Raw genomic sequence first — 19862 nt, forward strand, 5'->3', positions numbered from 1 at the left:
TCAACTCTACACTCCTTGCTGTCAGAGATCCAGATGAGGATGCTTCTGGTTCCGGTACCTTTGGCCCCCCAGGTCCCCGATCAGCCTCCAGCAAAGAAGAGGAAGCGCTATCCGATGCCCCCAATTCAGCCTCCTCCACCATGTCAGGGTCCCTTCTCCCCCAGCAGACCCAGACACAGGTACGGAGACGGATACGGCCACGACGATGGATAAAGACATTTTTTCACAGCAGATGTTGATTTGCCACATTTGGATGCTCTATACAAAACAAAATGAATTGTTGCCAAACGGTAGCCCTATGATGCACTCCTTGGCGGACATATAGTCCCAATGAAATCAGTGGTCTCAATTATGGGTCACCCACATTGGGTAGGCCCATGAGTGGACCAAGGCAGTCTGTAGTTTCATATATTACATTTTTATACATACATTAAGGCAATCACAGGTCATTCAACCAATTCATATTCAATAATGAGTTTTACGAACCAGAGTGATTCGAAGAAAATAATATGTCATCCATTTTCATAAGCAAAAAAAGAATCTTTAACTCATCAGAATTGGAGAAGTAACAGTACCGAACACACAAAGGTTACAAAGGAATTAGGTTCTATGGATAGAACCGCAGTGTTCATAGCACAGTTTGTTCCAAAATATATCAAAACACAATAACTTTCATCGAGTGAACACTTGTGTTTACAACATTCACACAAGTATAGTGGTCCTCAACCCCTGAGTTTTAAATAAATCCAAAATAGCTCTTTTTAGATTATAAAAATGCTGACGCGTTTCGGACTCTTAATGATCCATCTTCAGGGCAAATGAGCTATTTGTTCCTACGTGTTGTGGCATATTTTGCTTGTAGACACCTAAGGGGTTATAAATATAGCGACTCAGGGGAATTATTAGAGTGGTACATTTTAGCTGTACACGTACAGAAATGATGGCACTAACCTTCTAACCCATTCAGTGGTGGTGTAAAAATGATCATACCTGTTTGGGAAAAACATCTCTGTATAAGTCTTAGTAACAAAACCAGTACAAAGTTGTAATAACATCTCAGTGCATGTAAGACCATAAAGGGGCAAGAATTAAGAGTCTCACCCAGTTGTGGAAACAGTAGCTATAGCAGCCGGGTAATGACAGCCGAACGGTCAAGGAGGCGCTGTCTTCGTTGGTGCGGGTAAGAAAAGAAGAGTCATATTGGTATTGGCAAAAGGGAAAGAATAAAGTTTACAACTTCCCAGGGGTAAAGTACAAAATAAGCAGTTACTTTCAAGTAAGGTATCTCCCAGGGTTTAAGGCACATGTGAGTGTCAATCATACTCCACATGTGTCCACGATATTCGCTAGATTACCCGTACCTGTATTGTCCGAATACAGTGTGGAGAGAATGTTAGGCAACGGCATACTACATGCCATCAAATTTAAAAAGAAAATACACTATACATGTTTGAGTGGTGTAGGTCGAGTGAGCCTTAGGGTGATATGCGTGGGTCCCCAATGTTGTGACCCCGCTGCTCAAAAATACGGAAAAGTAAATCAAGCTTGTCTGTGTGTGTGGGTCGATTGCTCGTGTGACAGTTTTACAACTTATAATAGACGCGGCAGGTCATCCTAGTTGGGAGGCTAGTGTACTCCTCTGGGAATACAGAATGGCAAAGGTATTGTGAGGTACTTACCTAAGGAGCACAACAGGGGATCCAATCTGACCGTCTGAGCGACGCGTGGCCCGAATCCCCGTTGTGTATAAGGTCGTCGTGGCACCCGGGCGCACATGCGCGTCTGTGCCATGTCGACGGTCCACCATCTTGGTGTGGGACAATTCTGTCCTAGGTAACTATGGCGACCTGTAAGGCGGGTGCACACCAATTGGGTCTAAAATTGCTTGTGATTACAAGAAAAGTACAATCATGAAGGATACAAAACCGAGAGTATAAAGCAACCCTTGTCAGCTGTTAAGAGGTGGTCTAATTCGGGATTATAAAAAGGAATTCTAAAAAAGGATTACATGATCCTAAGGAAGATTCCAAACTCTGTACTGGTCTGAGAGGGGTTAGATTAGGAATTATAAACAAGGATTGCAAGTTCATAAGGAGTACTTTGAGCTAAGCATCAGCGAGTTGTACCCAAGGTCTAGTTGTGACTAGACTCTCATTGTGTAGTTTCTACTGGGCAGGCACATTACCACAGAAGGATTCCGTGTGTGCCTTCCCCGGGCAGATGAAGCTAATTGGTGAATGGCAGGCTGTACGGCAACGTCGCAGACAAACATCTGCGGGGTGCCCCATTCCAGCTTGGGATCAGAGGGCTAGGAGTAGGGCAATAATGCGGACAAAGATCTGCTGGGTGCCCCACTCCGGGGGTCAACGAAAAGTATGTAATATGGCTGGGGGGCCTGTCACATGGTGGGCCCTTGTTAAGTATTGTCAGGTCAGTAATGTGTGTCCAGTTCAGTGGCCATCCTCCACCGTTCACGGGGAGACATGTACAAGATAGCTCTCGGGTCCCGGCCCGCTCACAGTCTTTACATATCGATCTACACCGACCACAGATCTATGAAAGAGCAATTTAGCTCAACATTACTCCTCGTGGGAAAACACCCACTAACAATCTAGTATCTACATTGTGTAGCACAAAACCCATTCTGTTGAACCACCTGGCCTGGCACAATGTTCCTGTCAGTCATTTGAAAAGCATATAAATACAGAGAATCTCCTGTTCAGATGATTTCAAACTCATAATACATTAGACAATACGCATAAAATCAAAGTCACAGTTCATCCCTCTCGGACTGAGTGAATCCAGCAAGTCAACCCATAGGATTTCTCTCTGTAATAATCTTCTTTGGATATCTCCCCCTCTATTCCCCAGTTTTATCTGCTCAAGAATTACACATTTCACTTGTGCCACCGTGTGTGTTGCCTCATCAAAGTGCATGGCTATAGGTGATTTCTGATTTTTGGTACGGATGTTCGATTTGTGCTCCATCCACCTTGTTTTAGCCTTTCTCGTTGTCATACCCACATAGTAATAACCACACAGGCATTTGAGTCCATCGATAACGTTGGTGGAAACACAGGTACACAAGTGTTTTAGCCAAATTTGTTTCCCCGAGTGTGGGTGTGTGATACTGTTACCTAGTATTATGTTGCCCCAATGTTGGACATTCTGACACAGTATTGTTCCCTTAAATTCAATTTTTCTTGTGGGTACAGTGGAGATCTCCCTCTCACTAGACTGTTACGCAGTGCTTTATTGTTCCCATATGCAAAGGTTGGTGGTTGTTGGAATAATTGCTGCAGTTGGGGGGTCCATTTGCAGCATAGGCCAGTTCTTTTGTATTATCCTTTTGATTCTCCCACTCTGGATCGAGTGTGTGGTTACATAGACAAGGGGTTCCCCCAATTTGGGAGTCTTAGGTGATGAGAGTGTTTCACTGTCTATTAATATTACTTTCTCTGCGACTCAGAGATGAGTGTAGGGTTGTAAATCCTCGCTCTGAATTTCATCTGCAATAGTGTGGCTTGGCGTTCGTATTCAGTGGTCTCAGAGATGTTCCTTCTGTAGCGGAGGAATTGGCTCAATGGTACACTGTCAATAGTTCTTTGAGGATGAAAGCTAGTTGCTGCTAGGAGGCTATTCTTGTCAGTGGGTTTGGTGAAAACTCTGGTTTCCAAATTCTGATCCTTACTGTAGATTTCAACATCAAGGAAGTTTATCACTGATTCACTGGTTTCTGTAGTGAATATAATTCTCGGATGCATTTCATTCATAATGGCAAAGAAATTCTGTAACTCTTCCGATGACGCGGTGCAAATACCAAAGATGTAATCGGTGTAGTGGACATAGATGGAAAGATGACGCATCCATCTAGGTGAGGCGAGTACATGTTCATATTCCAGAAAATCCATGTATGCATTTGCGTATCCTGGTGCCATAGCGGCACCCATACTTGTGCCTGATATTTGTAAAAACTGTCTATTTTGGAATTTAAAAAAGTTATTCATCCAGAAGAGTTTGAGTAAGGTCAGTACAAAGAGTCTGTCTCCCTGACAGTTGTCAGATCTTAGTAATAGCCATTCTACAGCTTCCAAGCCTGCCTCATGCACTATATTAGTGTAGTGGGAGGTCACATCCATTGTGAATAGTATATCTCTACCTCTAGCAAATTGGATGCCCTTGATTTGCTGTAAGAAGTGCATGGTATCCTTAATGTAGGTTAGAGTGTCTTGAATCGGAGGCTGAAGGATCTTATCCAAGTATTTAGCCAACGGTTCCAGAAGACTATCAGTGGTCGCAATGATGGGGCGGCCAGGTGGTTTTATTAGTCTCTTGTGTATCTTAGGAAGTATGTAAAATTCTGGGGCAATGGGGTGTCTGTCATCCAGAAATCTCAGAGTCTTCTCTGATAAAGCCTCTCTGCTCTCAGCATCATCCAGTACCTCCTTGATAAGTGAGTGGACTTTCTCCGTAGGGTTGAATAGTATCTTCCTGTAGGTCTCAGCATCCATGAGTTGGTGTTCAATCTCATCCAGATAGTCCTGTTTGTCCATCAACACTAGAGCTCCCCCCTTATCAGCGGGTTTGAAGACAATATTCTTATTGTCAAGTAGAATTTTCAAGGTCTGTCGTTCCCTAATGGTGAAGTTGCTGTGTCCCTTTGTTTTGAAGTGAAGTTTTTTGAGATCTTGCAACACTGTTTTTTCAAATACTGCGAGCACGTATTTCTGAACAAGTGGATTAAATGTGCTTTTGGGATTAAGTTCTAGAAATTCAGGGGCTTCATCCAGAGTGGACTCTTCTTAAAGGGAGTCGAAGAAGACCTTAAGTTTACGTTTCCTCATCAGCTTGAAAAAGTCAATCTTCTCTCTGAGTAAAGTGTTGTGGTGAACAGTGTCTGCCTTCTTTGGCATGGATGGATGAAGGCCACTAACTTCCGTCCGGAGGTCCAGGCAAAGGTGCTGGGCATGCCCTTCGATAGGGAAAATGAGGCAGTCAACAAGTTCATGCAGGCCATCAAAGCGGATACAGAGACGGCCCGCTCCCTCTGCACTCTCCAACAGCACTGCTCATCTTCTTTTCGCTCCTCCAGGGGAAAATCAAGCAGGTCTTCGAAAAGGTTCTCCACTTTGTACAGACAGCATTCCCAATCCTCATTAGTGCAAGAAGCTTACAGAGGCCGCTCCCAGGCCTACGATAGCAGAGGACACCATCACCCGCAGGGCATGAGGCCGACTTCCAAGCATGCGTGAATCGGCCAAGACATCGAGTGGAGAAAGATCACCACTGACAGATGGGTGCCGGAAGCTCTCGCCCAGGGGCACACCTTGGAGTTCCAATGCAGGTGTCCTCAGATTCTGCCGGTTCCCTGGCAGGAGCAGCACATCCCTCAGCTTCTGGAAGAGATACAAGCCATGCTACGAAAAGGGGCGATAGAGCTGGTCCCCCTTCCCCAACTGCTCTGGGGCTCCAGAGTTTTTTCCAGATGCTTTCTAGTCAGAAAGAAGACAGGGGGCTGGAGGCCCTTCCTGGACCTGTGACATCTGAACCAATACTTAAAGTCCCTGAAATTCAGGATGGTCACGTTGCAGCATGTGCTCAACCAACTGGAAAAAGGAGACTTCTCGAAATCGTTGGATCTGGAAGGCGCATATTTCCACATCACCATTCAAAAGAAACATCTGAAATGTCTGTTTCGTGGTGCAGGAGCCAGCATTACCAGTTCAAGGCCCTACCATTCGGCTTGAAGTCGACCCCAAGAATATTCCCGAATCCCTGTATGCCCGTTGGATACATGTGCCAGGAAGTTTCACGGCGATGATCCCTCTCAGAGGGGAATTCCGACGAGCGATAGAGTGGTGAGGAGTCTGCTCCCACATCGCCCAAGGCACAGGATTTCAAAATCCCCCATACCAGGAGATGGTCACCACAGATGCCTCCCTGGAAGGTTGGGGAGTGCACACCGGACGTCTGCACGCCAGAGGCCTGTGGCTGCAGGAGGAGAATGACCTCCATATAAACATCCTGGAGCTATGGCCGGTGTTCTGGGCCCTCAAGTTGTCCCTACCGTCTCTGAAAGGCAGGGTAATGAGTATCTTCACGGACAACACCACCTCCATGTTCGACATCAGGAAGCAGGGGGGCACTCGATCCCCGGCACCCTCCAAGGAGGCCAGGATTTGTGGCACTGGGCCATCAGACAGGGGATGTTCCTCGTGCCTCTTCATCTACCGGGACTCAAGAACACCACTGCAGACTCCCTCAGCAAGGAACTCCGTTTCTGCCACGAGTGGGAGCTTCGTCAGGATCATGTAGACTGCCTGTTTGCCAAATGGGGGAGACCCCAGATCGATCTGTTTGCAACGGCAGTGAACTCCAAATGCGAGAAGTTTGCTAGCAGGTTCTACCAGCCAAGGAGCTTGGGGGGGGGGCGAGTTCTCCTTCCCGTGGGTATGACTGTTTCTATACACGTTTCCCCCGTTCCACATCCTGCTACGAGTCATCAACACACTCAGACAGTGGCAATGCAAGAGGATACTCATCAGGCAGATTTGGTACCTGGACCTTCTGAGCCTGTCAGCAGCGCCTCCAGTCAAGTTGCCGGTGGTTCTGGATCTTCTCACCAGAGAGGGAGCCGCAATCTTTCATTACGACCCTGGATCGCCCTTGGAGTTTGGAGGTGATGAGTTACCAGCGTACCTCAGGGAAGTCCTTGCCAAGACCAGGGCGTCGTCGACCTTAAGGTGCTACGGCCATAAGTGGAAGCGTTTTGCTACATGGTGCAGGTCGCAGAAGATTACCTTTCTGAGTGTCACGGCTCCACAGATCCTTCCGTACTTGCTATCCTTCGGAAAGGCTAGTCTGGTGCACGCCTCCATCAAAGTGCATCTGGTGGCTATCTCCCGCTACACCAGATCCCCCGGAAGAACCTCGCTGTGGACCCACAGGCTTGTCAATGAGTTTCTCAAAGAACTTTTCCAATCTTTCCTGCCAGGGCAGGAGCCTTCACTGGCAGGAAAGATCAGAAAAGTCCTTTGAGAAACGCCATGACGAGCCTCTCTGACCAGAGCGAGGATCTTCCTGGGGAACTCAATGTGGTTCCGACGAGGCTCATGGGGACTCCCTTCGAGCCTATGCATCACACCCCACACTAGTTTCTCTAGTTGAAGGCAGCTTTCCTTGTGGCCATCACCTCTGCCAGATGTGTAGGTGAGATCCAGGCCCTATCATGAAAGCGACCGTACATGACTTTCCATGAATCAAGGGCGGTACTGCGTACGCACCCGTCTTTCATGCTAAAGATTCAGTCGGAAATTCCACCTCAATTAACCTTTTGTGTTACCTGTTTTCTTCCCGAAACCTTTGTCACCGACGGAAAGGGCCCTTGCACTCGCTGGACGTTGCTTGTGCCCTGAAGTTCTACGGTACACAACAAAGAGTATTCAGAAGATTTCACTACTTTTTGTGAACTTTGGTCCTGTGAACCATGGGAAGGGCTTCCATTTCAAGGTGGCTCTCTGGCTGCATCACACACTGGCATCGATGGGCGAACCGACCTCTGCCCGGCCGTCCGAGACCCACTCCACCAAAGCGTTTGCTGCAACGACAGCGTTCCTGTCTGGTGTGTCCCTCCTGGACATCTACAGGGCTGCTACGTGGAGTTCCACGCACACCGTAACGAAGTTCTACTGTGTCGACAGGGATTCCAAGGCATAGTCCCGAGTCTGCCAAGCAGTGCTACACAATCTGTTCATTTGAGGTGAACTTGTTCCACAGGTAAGAGTTAATTGCTTCTGTTGAGCCTTGCCACCTCCCGTAGTTGTGTAATGTTTTACTGCTATGTATTCGTTATTCGTTATTCATGAGCATGTGAATCCATGGCAGACCTAATGCTGGAGAAGGTTTAAGTAACTTACCTGGAACTATTTTTCTCCTGTATAGGTCTGGCATGGATTCACATGCAAACCCTCCCTCTGGCCCCTCTGTGACTCTTCTTGGTCATACTGCCACTTTACGTGCTTACCAAATCTGACGATGGCTGCCAGGGGGAGGGATTTAAGAAGAGGACTGTCATTTGATGGGTGCAGTATGACCCAGAGCACAGAGATTGGTTTAGAGGAGAAATACAGTTTTAAAGTGAAAGTGAACCTGTTTTTTCCTTTACCAATGATTCCCAGCCTGACGACAGGGAATATTCATGAGCATGTGAATCCTTGCCACACCAATGCTGCAGAACAATAGCAAAGGTAAGTAACTCCAACCTTATTTTACTTTTGAAAACAAGCCAAGAGGTGAATGAGTGTGGGTCATACAGACCCTTTTCACTTATAAGTATTGATGCCAACATTTTTGACAAGGCAATTGCTGCGCAGTTTACGCCACTGATGCCACAAATGGTCTGGTTTTATACGTGGCAGGCTGAAAGCTGCAAACATTAGGAGGTTTTATAATATTCTTGCGAGGGTCCCAGCGGTTAGTCAAGCCGCCGCTGTGGCCTTGGACATGCAAAAGGCCTTTGATGCTGTGTCTTGGCCCTTTTTATTTCCATTGTTAATAAACTGCGTTTTTGGTTCCCACTTTGTTTCATGCATATGTTTGCTGTACTCAAACCCATTTGCATGATTTTTTACTAACGTTCGGTGCTCCTCAACTGTGGTCTTGGAGGGCAGTAAAAGACAAGGATGTCCATTGACACCACTGTTTTTTGCACTGGTGATCGAACCATTGACTGACCTGATCTGGGAACAGCACTGTGGTGCGGGATTGCCCCTGGGTCAGAGGCTGGAAATCCTCTCGCTGTATTCGGACAATATTCTTTTGTAGATGAGACACCGAAAAACACTTAGAAGCTGTTGTGGAGTTTGTCTGACATTCTGGCTTGCGTCTGAACTCCTCCAAATCTGAATTATTTTCACTGACTTAGGTCACACGCAAACCACCAAATGTGGCAGACTTATCATGAGCAGCATCACACTTTCGGTATCTGGGAATCGGAGTCACTCGCACTAAAGCCTTGACCTACGAGTTGAATTATGGCAAATATTTGACTAAACTGAAGCCTAAATTGATATGATCGGGCCGTATCCCACTGTCACTTGCTGGGAAACTAGCTTTGATAAAGATGTTTGTTCTCTCTAAATTGTATTATTTCCATAATATCCCGCTGTGGCCAGGTAGAACATTTTTCTCTGAATTTCAGGGGATGTGCTCAGCGTTTGTTTCGGCAGGGGGAGCAGTGCTCATGAAGTGGGCGGGGTTGGCTTAACCATATGAGAAAGGAGGTCTAGTAGCGCCTGACTTCGAATTAAACTACCTGGTGGCACAACTACACTATGCTATATATTGGTCAAAGGGTGATTAAGATGCGCCTCTTGACCGACTAGAGCGACTGTAGACAGGCTCCTCCTCTGTAATACGATTGCTTTCTGGGAACGCATACTATAACACCCATGTACTAGATCCTAACGGCGCAACAAGGGACGCCTGGGGAGGCTGAATAAGAAGATGAAGACACTGCATCTGATATCAATTTGCCAATCTGCGGAATGATGGGGCGTAAAACCCTCTACTGACAAATCCATAGAAAGAGGTTGGGATTCCGGTAATGGGAGACCTGTTCCCTGGAGGAACATTTGTTGAATGGGATGAAGTGAACGCGGTAGTCGGAGTTAGGCCACTCCAGAGATGGCACTACTTGTGCATCAGGTCAGCTGTAGCTGAGCGCTGGCCACAGTTTCCATCTGAACCCAGCTCACATGCATGTTTGAAGTACATATTGTCACAAAGGGGAGGCAAGAAAAGCATCTCGGCCCTATACAAGCTAGCGCAAACAATGTTGAGTAACGATGGGCCAGACAACAGAATAAAATGGTCAGCTAGTTTGGAAGTGGAGATCTCTGAAACATTGTGGAAACGTCAATGTCAACTAACTAAAGGGGTATCAATGAACTCTAGACATTGCCTTGTCCATTTTAAAATTGTAAACCGTCTACACTACACTCCAGCCACATTGTCGAAGTTTGGCTCCTCTGTAATTAAGAAATGCTCCAGATGCAGTAGCCCAAGGGCTGACATAGTGCGCATGTTATGGGACCGACCCAAAATAGCTGAATACTGAAGGGAGGTCTTGGTTAGATTGGATGATTATAGTGGGGCAGAAATTCCGTCTTACACGGGTACAGTGTATATTGGGTTATACTGAGAGAATGGGGAAGGTACATAGTAAGCTGTTAAATATGGGCTTACTAATGGCTAAGCAAACAATTTTGCAATGCTGGATACGAAGGAGTCCCCCCAAAGGGCAGGATTGGTTGCATTAAATTATATGGGCTAACACGGAGGAACTTGATATATCATCCATGCCAGAGACTCGCTGTCCAAAGGAGATATGGCAAAACTTTTGCTCGTATCTAGACAAGGCTATTCGCGACTGATGTGGATAATGTGATTAGGGCACTGTGCTGCTCCTCGTTGCTACTAGAAACTTATTTTCAGGGTTCCTACACCATGTGTCAGAGAGGATACTTGAATGTGGATATGTAATGGTTTTCCGTAATGTCCTAATACAATTAATGTTATATCAAGTGCATGTTTATGTTATGTTCTATTCTGTCTCGGCAGACTGTACCCTAGTGCATAAAAAAAATGAGCATACAAAGGAAACCCCCATTGTACTAAATTTCTAGTTATTGAAAGTTGCCGCTTCAACAGTCTTTAGGGATAGCACAGAAGGTACATAAATGTTGGCAGCTTGTGTTTATCTGTCTTTGAAAATACAAAAATACATCTGTCTTTGAAAATACCGCTTTACCCTGATAGTTTAATCATGTTTGTGTTCACAGAAATTGTCTCCTGGAGTAAGTCAGTTTGCTTACACTTGTGTACAAGACCACACTGTATGGACCAACCAGCAGTTTTGGGAAACCACTTTTTATAGCAATGTACAAACACAAGTTCGGTCACTATACCTCAGCTCGGAGGAGGACAATCGTGCATCAAGTATAATTCAAAAGGTGAGATGATTTTTCAACTAAAACATGTTTCAACAGTTCTAAAAAATTACAGAGAAAAGATGCCCAAAAATGCATATTAAATCATAGTGTATCCGTATCAGCAGCGTTTTATTTGTGATTTAAATATTGTTATATATGTATATTGTTGTATGTGTTTCTACAATGTACGGCAAGGGTGCATGGAACAGAGTAGAATGTTGAGTGCTACGTGGGTGAGTGTTGGGTAAGTGTTCAGAGAGAGTCAGTTAGTGCCTGCGAGCGAAATGTGATGGTTTGTCCAGTGGGTGTTCTCCTCTAAGTATCGTGTAAGCAAACAGTATAATACATCTACATTAAACTGCCTGCAGCTACAGTATCATCATTGAGCCATGTCACTACAAATATATATATCAAGATCATGCCTTTTGTTTTTTAACATGTGTAGTGTATTGGGACCACAACTAATTATGGATTTCAAACAACATACAGTTCTACATGGCCAATTTCTATAGACATGTTGGAGTACACCTAACCGATGATGAAAAATGTGGTGTTCCTTCATAGCATCAAAACCGTACTCCAAATTAGCTAAAATACTACACTCAGTGTACCCCAAAACAGTCCCTTTAAGTACTACTTATCACATTTGAATACACAAATACAATAAAATAATAACCCCAACATTCTTTTTTATTATACACGCGGCTACAGTTAACCTTTAGTATAACTGCGGTTACACATAGTTAAACGGGGGGCTCACTTCGGGTTTTATAATACAATAGAACTTAAAAGATCAATACAGCACAACACTGCTCATGTAGTTATGTAAGGTAGCTGAAGATAAATAAAGCAAAGAATAATACATAACAATAAACTAGGTAGGGAAACATTTAATAGGCACAAGATATAATCGCATGAGTGACAATACTCAGACTAAAATACAGTGTATGCAGCATCTAAAACTAGAGTAGGGTGGCTCCTTTTTGTATTAATTTTCTTAAACTATTTTTGTCTGTTTTTCGCCAGAGTCTCACATGTACGAAAGTCTGAAAACATACAGCCAAAATAGAAAGGACTCCCAAATATCTACCATGTCAATGGCCATGGCCAGTGATTTTTCACCCCCAACATCACTATACCTATAAAAATAACTTTCCAAAAGAAATAAAACACAGACACCCCAAAATGTGTAGCCGTGGGTACAGAACTACTCTTTCCCGTGGTTATCGGTAGTCCTTTCTAGCCTGGAATATAGCTGCGAATATCAGAAAAATGGCCAAAAAAAATGCTCTCCTGCCCCTCAAGCCCTCACCAAACGGCCCCCTCATCTGTGCCAGCTCCCCCCACTCCCCAGATGCCCTCTTTACCTCCCCTGCTCTCTGCCTTTCCACCCACAACACACGCTGTGTCTGTGATGCAGTTTGCTTTGAGATGTGGGCTATTTGAGGCTCTAGCCGAGGCTACAGAACGCTTTGTGTTGCAAACTCAGTCCCTAGACCCCCTCCAACTCCCAAATTTCACTTGGTGCCCTCTAGCCACCCCCACCTCTATCCTAATGGCATGTGCATGTTTTTTGGCCTGCAAATATTCTTTTTCCTGCGTTTCATTTTCCCATATCCTCTGCTGTAGCCGTGGATATCTCTCGCATTGAGAGAAAAACAAGATGGCGGTTATTTAATTTCTATAAAAAAAAAAAAACAGTTTCAGGTAAATCCCAGCGATATAGCTATCTATTTCTAAGAAGGGTGCACCCCCTTCTCCGTCAAATATTTAAATAACTACTGCAAAGAATAACTGAAAACGACGCTTTGTGCTCAAGTTGCTTCAGACCTGGTCCAAATCCGTCCAGTGGTTTGGGCTGTGCGCTTTGACAAAAATTGACCTTGTTTATCTGTGGGAAAATGAAAGGGTAAACAGGCCACACTTTTGGAAAATAAAATTTTTTGTCTTTTTGATATGATATGGCATTTATAACGCACCTACACACAAGTTTTTCAAGGCACGATTAGGCAAGGCAGAGGAAACTGGGAGGACAAAAATAACGATCTTACTAGGCCTAGTGACATTGAGATCGCGCAAGTGCAGGGGAGAAGGGACGGGAGAAGTGCCAATGGTGGGCGGGGGGGGCAAGTGCAAGACACGGGATCACAAACATGAAGTGCAGCCGACAGGTGGCGAGTGTGAGTGTTAAAGTGCAGACAATAGATGTCAATAAGTGCAGATAAGGGGACTGTAGGGTTGCAGATACAGACCAGAAGTGCACGGGATGCCAGGAGGAAGTGCGGGAGTGCAACTGGGCAGGCAGGGCCCGAGTTCAGAGGGTAGGCAGGTGACCAGTTCAGTACAGACAAGAGATCAGCAGGGGAGAGGAAGGGAGAAGGCAGAAGCAAAGAGGAAGGTCTTGAGGTGCTTCCAGAACCGGAGATGGTTCTGCTCAAGTTTCAGAGAGTCAGGGAGGTGTTTCAGAGGGAGGCGCCAGCCAAAGAAAGAGATCTGCCCCCAACTTGTTTCTTGGAGCAGCGACTCACCCTCAAGGAGTTGGAGACAGAGGAGCGCGAAGAGCTTGACTTGGAAGATATTTCCGAAGAGAGAGTTGGAGATATTGGGGTCCCAAGCCCCAGACGGCCTTGTGGACAATGCAGAGGGTCTTGAACTTGTTCCTTGCTCCCACTGGGAGCAAATGCAGAGATTTCAGGGCTGGAGAGATACGATCTCTGGGCTTGAAGCCAAGGACAACTCTCGCAGTCCTGTTCTGGATGAGTCCTAGAGAACGGAGAGTGGGGGCAGGCAGATTTAGGAAGTGTCTGTTGCAGTAGTCCAGCCTAGAGAGAACCAGCGCTCTGAAGACAGTGAGCTTCTGGGGGAATGTGAGGAAAGGAAGAATACATCTGAGGAGGTGCAGCTGGTAGTTTGACTTCTTAGAGACGTCAGAGATGTGAGGAGAGAAGGAGAGTGTGGAGTCAAAGATGACCCTGAGGTTCTTAGCCTCACAGGTGGGAGCAGGAAGAGGGCCCAGAGTGGGTGGCCAGATAGTGGCAGGAAAGGAATCTGCAGGTGTGCCGATGAAGGATCTCCGTCTTGCTGGAATTAAGGCAGAGATCATTAGCGGCACACCACTCCTGGATTGCAGACAGACAATCCGGATGAGAGAGCTGGGGGTTGCGTAACTAGTTAATAACCTTTTTATTTTTTTAACTAATCTTTAAGAAACTTAGCAGTCTGGTGTGGCCCCCAAATCCTTAATCACTTTCGGAATTTTGGTGAAATCGTTACTCAAATCAAAAGTTATTAGCAATAGAATTCAGAGGGGTAATGATAGAATTCAGAGAGGAGTCCGACTCGCCTTAACTAAATATATGTAGATATATATTCAAGGAAAAAACTTTAGTTGCAGGGACTTTAAAGTGAGAACTAAATGCAACAAAACCCCTGAAATTCAGCTAAAGCCACCTTAACTTTGCGCCCCCTGTTGTGCAGCCTATAACCACAGTGATGACATCACAGATCACATCACTGAATGAACTCTGAGTTTCTGGTGCAAATAAAGCTGTAAATATTTACTAACACTAACTATCTGCTTATCCAAAAGAGAGGCAGATGTTTCCTTCAACAACACAGTAAGCATATGCACAGTGTGACTTATGCAAATATACCTACATTATTAAGTAATTCAAAATGTTTATAACCAAACATATAAATAACATTATATATAATGACATAAGTGTTTCATCTACGTACACATCATCTTTTAGTTTTTTTTAAAGAAGATGGGAAAAATTTGCCACTTTAAAAAATATATAAGTAGGACAATGAATGTGGTATTCAGGTAAAGTTATCCCAATCCTTAGTTGCACCACCTCCCACAGCAACCCATTGGTGGCATAGATCACAGATAACCCTCATAACTTAGACATTGTCAGACGGTACAACTGGAACATGTGGAGTTGACACTGCTGCCAAAGTTGAGTAGCATCACACTGGTGAAATCACCTACTGGACGTGGTGCAAAGTTGTTTCGGACCTGATCCAAATCCGTCCTGCGGTTTGAGCTGGGCGCTTTGGCAAAAAATTGACCTTGTTTGTCTATGGGAAAATGAATGTGAAGTAGGCCGCACCTTTGGAAAAACGTTTTTTTTTACCCTTAATAACCTTTTTTTCTTATATAACTTTTAATTAACATTTCCACAACTTTTACACACAAACATACAAATGTACCTCTGCCCCAAACCGCCCCGGTAGTACGACCTCTGATGTGGGCCACCAGGCCTAGGAGTCTCATTCTCCTTGGACACCAGGCCTCCCTTGCCCCATCTTGGAGAAACCCCACGACCCAAGACCAATCCTCCTGAAAGCCCTGTTGGTCTCCTTGCATGGAGTAAATTGCCCATTCCAGTACGGCAAGGTTCCACATCTTTCCCACCCAATCACTTTCAGTTGGAGGGTCCTTTGCCTTTCATTTTTGCGCTACTCCAAAAGCACCTGCCATCATCAAGATAATGTAGATTTTCTGCTCTGCTTTGGATGGTGACACTTGCAACTGCCCCCCACAGCCGCAAAATAGACAGGCCTGTGTTGCCACTTCCCTTCAGGTTCAGGGTCTCTGCTAGTCCCTTCCCTATTACCCAAAATAATCCTGGACAGTGTCTCCAGAAAAGATTCGACACCCGGGGATAGACTGTGTGCAGTTTGCACGGGTTAGATGCCACTGGAACATAAACTTTGTCCACATTTCTTGTATTTGTAGTGATCTTGCCAGCCTTGGTATGTTGGCCCACAGTTGCTCCCAGTCCCCCCTTTCTATGTCCTGACCGACTACCCCCCAAAGGGTCATATATTTTCTTTCCCCTGGCATCTCCCCCTGTTTGATTAAAGCGTAAACTGCCCTATACCATATGTTTGTCTCCAGAATACGATGTTAGGTACTTCTCAAAGGGGATTTACTCTCGTGCGGCTGGCCCTTAGATTGTGAGGTGCAGGACCCAGTGTCTTATCTGGCGGTAACGGAATCTCTGTCTCGTCCAGCCTGAAGTCCTCCTTGCACTGGGGAATGTTTTAATGTCAGATCCCCTGAACATATCCTGCACTTTAAGGCAACCCCCCTCTCTCCATGCTCTGAAACCCCTACCCCCTTGCCCTGAGGTAAACCCTGGATTGGTGTCATGATGCCTACCCCCGGGGACCCAGACCAAGTCCAGCAACCCCGGAAGCAGGCATCAAGTTATCCCAAGCAAGTCCAACAACCCCTGCTAGGGGCTATTTGGGTGCAGTCCTGGCGCCTATGGCGCCAGGCTCATATGGAGAATCAGTCCTGGCGCGTTATTCTGCATCCAGCAGCGTAACGCTCACCGTGCCTGCAAGTCTGCATCCAGTCTTCTGCCACGCCCGCCTCGAGTTTGGAGCTCCTAGAAAAAGGAAGAAAGAAGGAGAAAAGGTTAGAACAAGAGCAATACCTTTGACCTGAATTCCCGATCCATCGCACCTCCGAACTGGAAGAAAGAAGCTATTTTATGCGCGTCGCCTCGCCTGCTTCAGCGCCGCGCTGAACTCACCGGCCTTCGCAGGATCTTCACATTCCACCGCATCCTCCTGCATGTTCCCGCCGCACTCCGGCACCTAGGGAGAAGACAAGAACAGCAAGGTGAGCCAAGGGAATACACAGAGGAATATTAGTTACCCCCCATAGACTTACCTGATTTTACCACCGGGGGTACTATTCCTCTTCACGGGTCAGCGCAGCTCCCACTGCATCTTCGCCGAACCCCGGCCCCTAAGGTGAAACAAAAGGACAGCAAGGTGAAACAAAGGGACTAACAAGGGGCACCCTCCTCACCACAATAGACTTACCTGATTTTACCGCTGGAGGCATTATTCCCCGAGACTTCATACTTTCTCTCAGCGCCTGAATAAGGGAGAAAGCAACAGGTTACATATTGACATTATTTTATCGAACTGTGTTGGATAATACAAATCCTTACCAGAATATTAACGGTTGCCACGAGGAACTCTCCACTAGGGTCAAGCTGCAACCTGCAAGGAATCGGACAAGAGTGAAAGTCAGGCATTTGAACTCTTACGAACTACATTCTTACGGCGTCTTGCCGGGAATCTCAGAGTCAATATTGTTCTGGAACTCACCAATTCCTTCGAGCCAGTGAAGCAACTGATTATCTACGCGCCCCTGCGCTCAATGCAGGATGGAGAGCTCATCTTTTCAAACCATCAGGTGAGACTATAAGAGGGGACATCAAAGGTGATCAGTGGGGAGAACAGCGGGGGTGGGGGGATTTACGCTCAACTCCACAGGTGGTTAATTCCCTTTCTCCATTTGCAGAAGAATATTCCTACGGGCCAAGTAAACGAAGTTAGGTGGCCAGTCCAGTCCGTCATCTCGGCCCTACGCGTCACATTGGTGGAGACCGCAGCGGTCCAGTTCAGATCGATGCCTCTGTGGGAGCCAGGTGAGCGTAACAATTGTGGAATGTGGCAATTTTGGCTAGCGTTAGTGCCTCGTCCCAGGAGTCCCCTCCCACCGATAATATTTTGCTATGTTACATATTCTTGGGTCTGTCTCCCGTTGGTAACCACAGTGCCTCTTCAATGTTTTTCCCCAATTACGGCCTTATCCATTGCCCTCCAGATTTTATCCCTATCGTCTTTCAACCAGTCCCTTATTATCCTAATCTGGGCTGCTCTAAAATACGTTGTCAAACTGGTTCACCCATACCCCTCTGTTCCTCGGAAGCTTCATCACCCTCCTGACTATCCTTGGTTTTTTATTTTTCCAAATAAATCTTCCCGTGTGCTTTTGTAGTGCTCGAAAGAAGTAGGTCGGGACTTGGATGTGAAGAGTCATAAAATAGTACTGTAACTGTGGAAGAACCACCATTTTCAACATATTAATCCTACCGGTCCAAGATATGGACAAGGGCCCCCAGTCCACCAGTTTATTTCTAATTGTTTCTATTAGGGGCATGTTGTTGACCACAAATAGTTCCTTCATTGTTCTACTTAATTGTACACCTAAGTAGGTTAAATATTGTCCAACCCATTTGTATGGTAGGATTCGCTTTAGCTCCTCAATCTCCCTTGTAGTTGTCAAATTCAATATCTCAGTATTCTGGGGGTTGATTTTTAGCCCTACTATCCTCCCAAAAGCATTCATCTCCCCTTCCGTAGCTCTCAGGGAGCCCTCTGGGTCCCCCAGCGTCAGTAGCATGTCATCCGCAAAGGCGACTATGTTCTGAACCCTCCCACTGAATGGTATCCCCTTTATTTCCCTGTTTGCTCGTATTGCAAATATGGCTCCAGATACATCACATAGAGCGGGGGGAAAAAGGGCATCCCTGTTTTGTGCCCCTTTGTACTTTTATTGGCTCCGTCAATTAGCCATTAATGGATAGCCTTAGCGTTGGGTTCTGGTGATTGGCCCTAATCATAGCAATACATTTCTCCCCAAAGCCCATTTGCTGAATTTTGATGAACAGGAACCGCCACTCCACCCTGTCAACTGCCTTCTCCGCATTTAATGCTACTAAGATTGCCAGCATCTTTTTTTTGTTAACCTTTTCTATGAGGTGGGATATTCTCCTAGTGTTGTCACTAGTTTGTCTACCTTTGATGAACCCCAACTGGTCGGGGCCAATTATACTGGGGAGTAATTGGTCCAGGCGGTTGACCTGGACCTTTGTGTAGATCTTGGCATCCATGTTGATTAGGGCTATTGGTCTGTACAAGCCACATACCGTCGGATCCTTACCTTCTTTAGGAAGTAGAACCCCTTTTGCTTCTTCCATGTTAGTTGTCATCCTTCCCTCCCGCCCCATTTCATTGAATAATGGGACCAAATCCAGAATCAGAAATTCCCTGTACATTTTATAAAATTCTGTGTTGAAACTGTCCGGTTCTGGAGACTTATTTAGGGGAGGGCCATAATGAACTTCTGTACTTCCTCTGCCGTGATATCTAGCTCTAGTGCTTGTTTTTCTTGGGTTAGAATTTGGGCCACTTTCTTTGCCTTCAAGTATTCGGTTTGACTTTGTTCTAAGGGGTTGGCTGAACTGTACAGCTCTGTGTAGAACCTCGAGAACTCCCGAACTATGTCATTGGTGTCTGTACTGGTCCCTCCCCCCTTCCTCCTTTACCTTGAGAATCGTTTTAGCTTTCGCCTCCCTTCTCAACATCCGAGCCAGCAATCTGTCCGCATTGTTGGCCTTCATGTAATATTTCTGTTTTAAGAACGCCAGTGCCTTCACCGCTGCCTTTGCCTTAATACTCTCCAGCTGAGACTGTATTCCTTTCTCGTGGCCCCACTGGCACCAATACACATCCTGGCCGTGACTCCTTTTAACTTCACTTCTAAGTTTCTTTCCTGTATTCTTAGCTCCCTGTCCCTCTGTGCCTTGATCACCATAATCCGTCCCCTGATAGTAGCCTTAAAGGCATCCCATCGCATGTGCCCCGAAGTCTCCTTCTCCCTGTTGTCTCCAAAAAAGTTTATCTCCCCATCCAGCTCCCTCCTCAATGTCTAATCTTTGAACAGCTGCCCCGGTTACCTTCACTTCCATAGCCTCGGGGACCCCGACCTTCTAGCTACCTGTACCATTATGGGGGCGTGGTCGGATAAAAGAATCACCCCCACCTCGATGGCCCCTACTCGACCCAGGAGTTTCCTGGAGGTCCACACAGTCTATCCTTGATGAGAAGCGATGAACATGCAAATAAAACGTTAACCCCTCCTTATCTCCTCCTTTCTCCCTCCACACGCCTACTAAGGCTAATCTCTCGACCTTTTCTACTAGTTCCTTCGAGGGTTTCCCCTAGGTCCCTATGGATTTTGTCGATCTGTCTTTTCCTGGATCCCAAGACATATTG

The 19862-nt window shown here is 45.9% G+C and overlaps 1 protein-coding gene across 4 annotated transcripts in view; it reads left to right on the top strand.

Annotated features, from left to right (window-relative positions):
* SBF2 (SET binding factor 2) overlaps window positions 1-19862 on the top strand; it is a 2983421-nt gene that overhangs the window by 2090254 nt on the left and 873305 nt on the right. For all 4 annotated transcript variants that reach the window (XM_069623660.1, XM_069623661.1, XM_069623662.1 and 1 more), the window contains exon 18: window positions 10842-11012. In XM_069623660.1, coding sequence (XP_069479761.1) covers window positions 10842-11012 — 171 coding nt within the window. The remainder of the gene's footprint in view (window positions 1-10841; window positions 11013-19862) is intronic.

This window comes from Ambystoma mexicanum, chromosome 11 (assembly GCF_040938575.1).
Source record: "Ambystoma mexicanum isolate Mex_15411 chromosome 11, UKY_AmexF1_1, whole genome shotgun sequence".
Lineage (NCBI taxonomy): Eukaryota > Metazoa > Chordata > Amphibia > Caudata > Ambystomatidae > Ambystoma > Ambystoma mexicanum.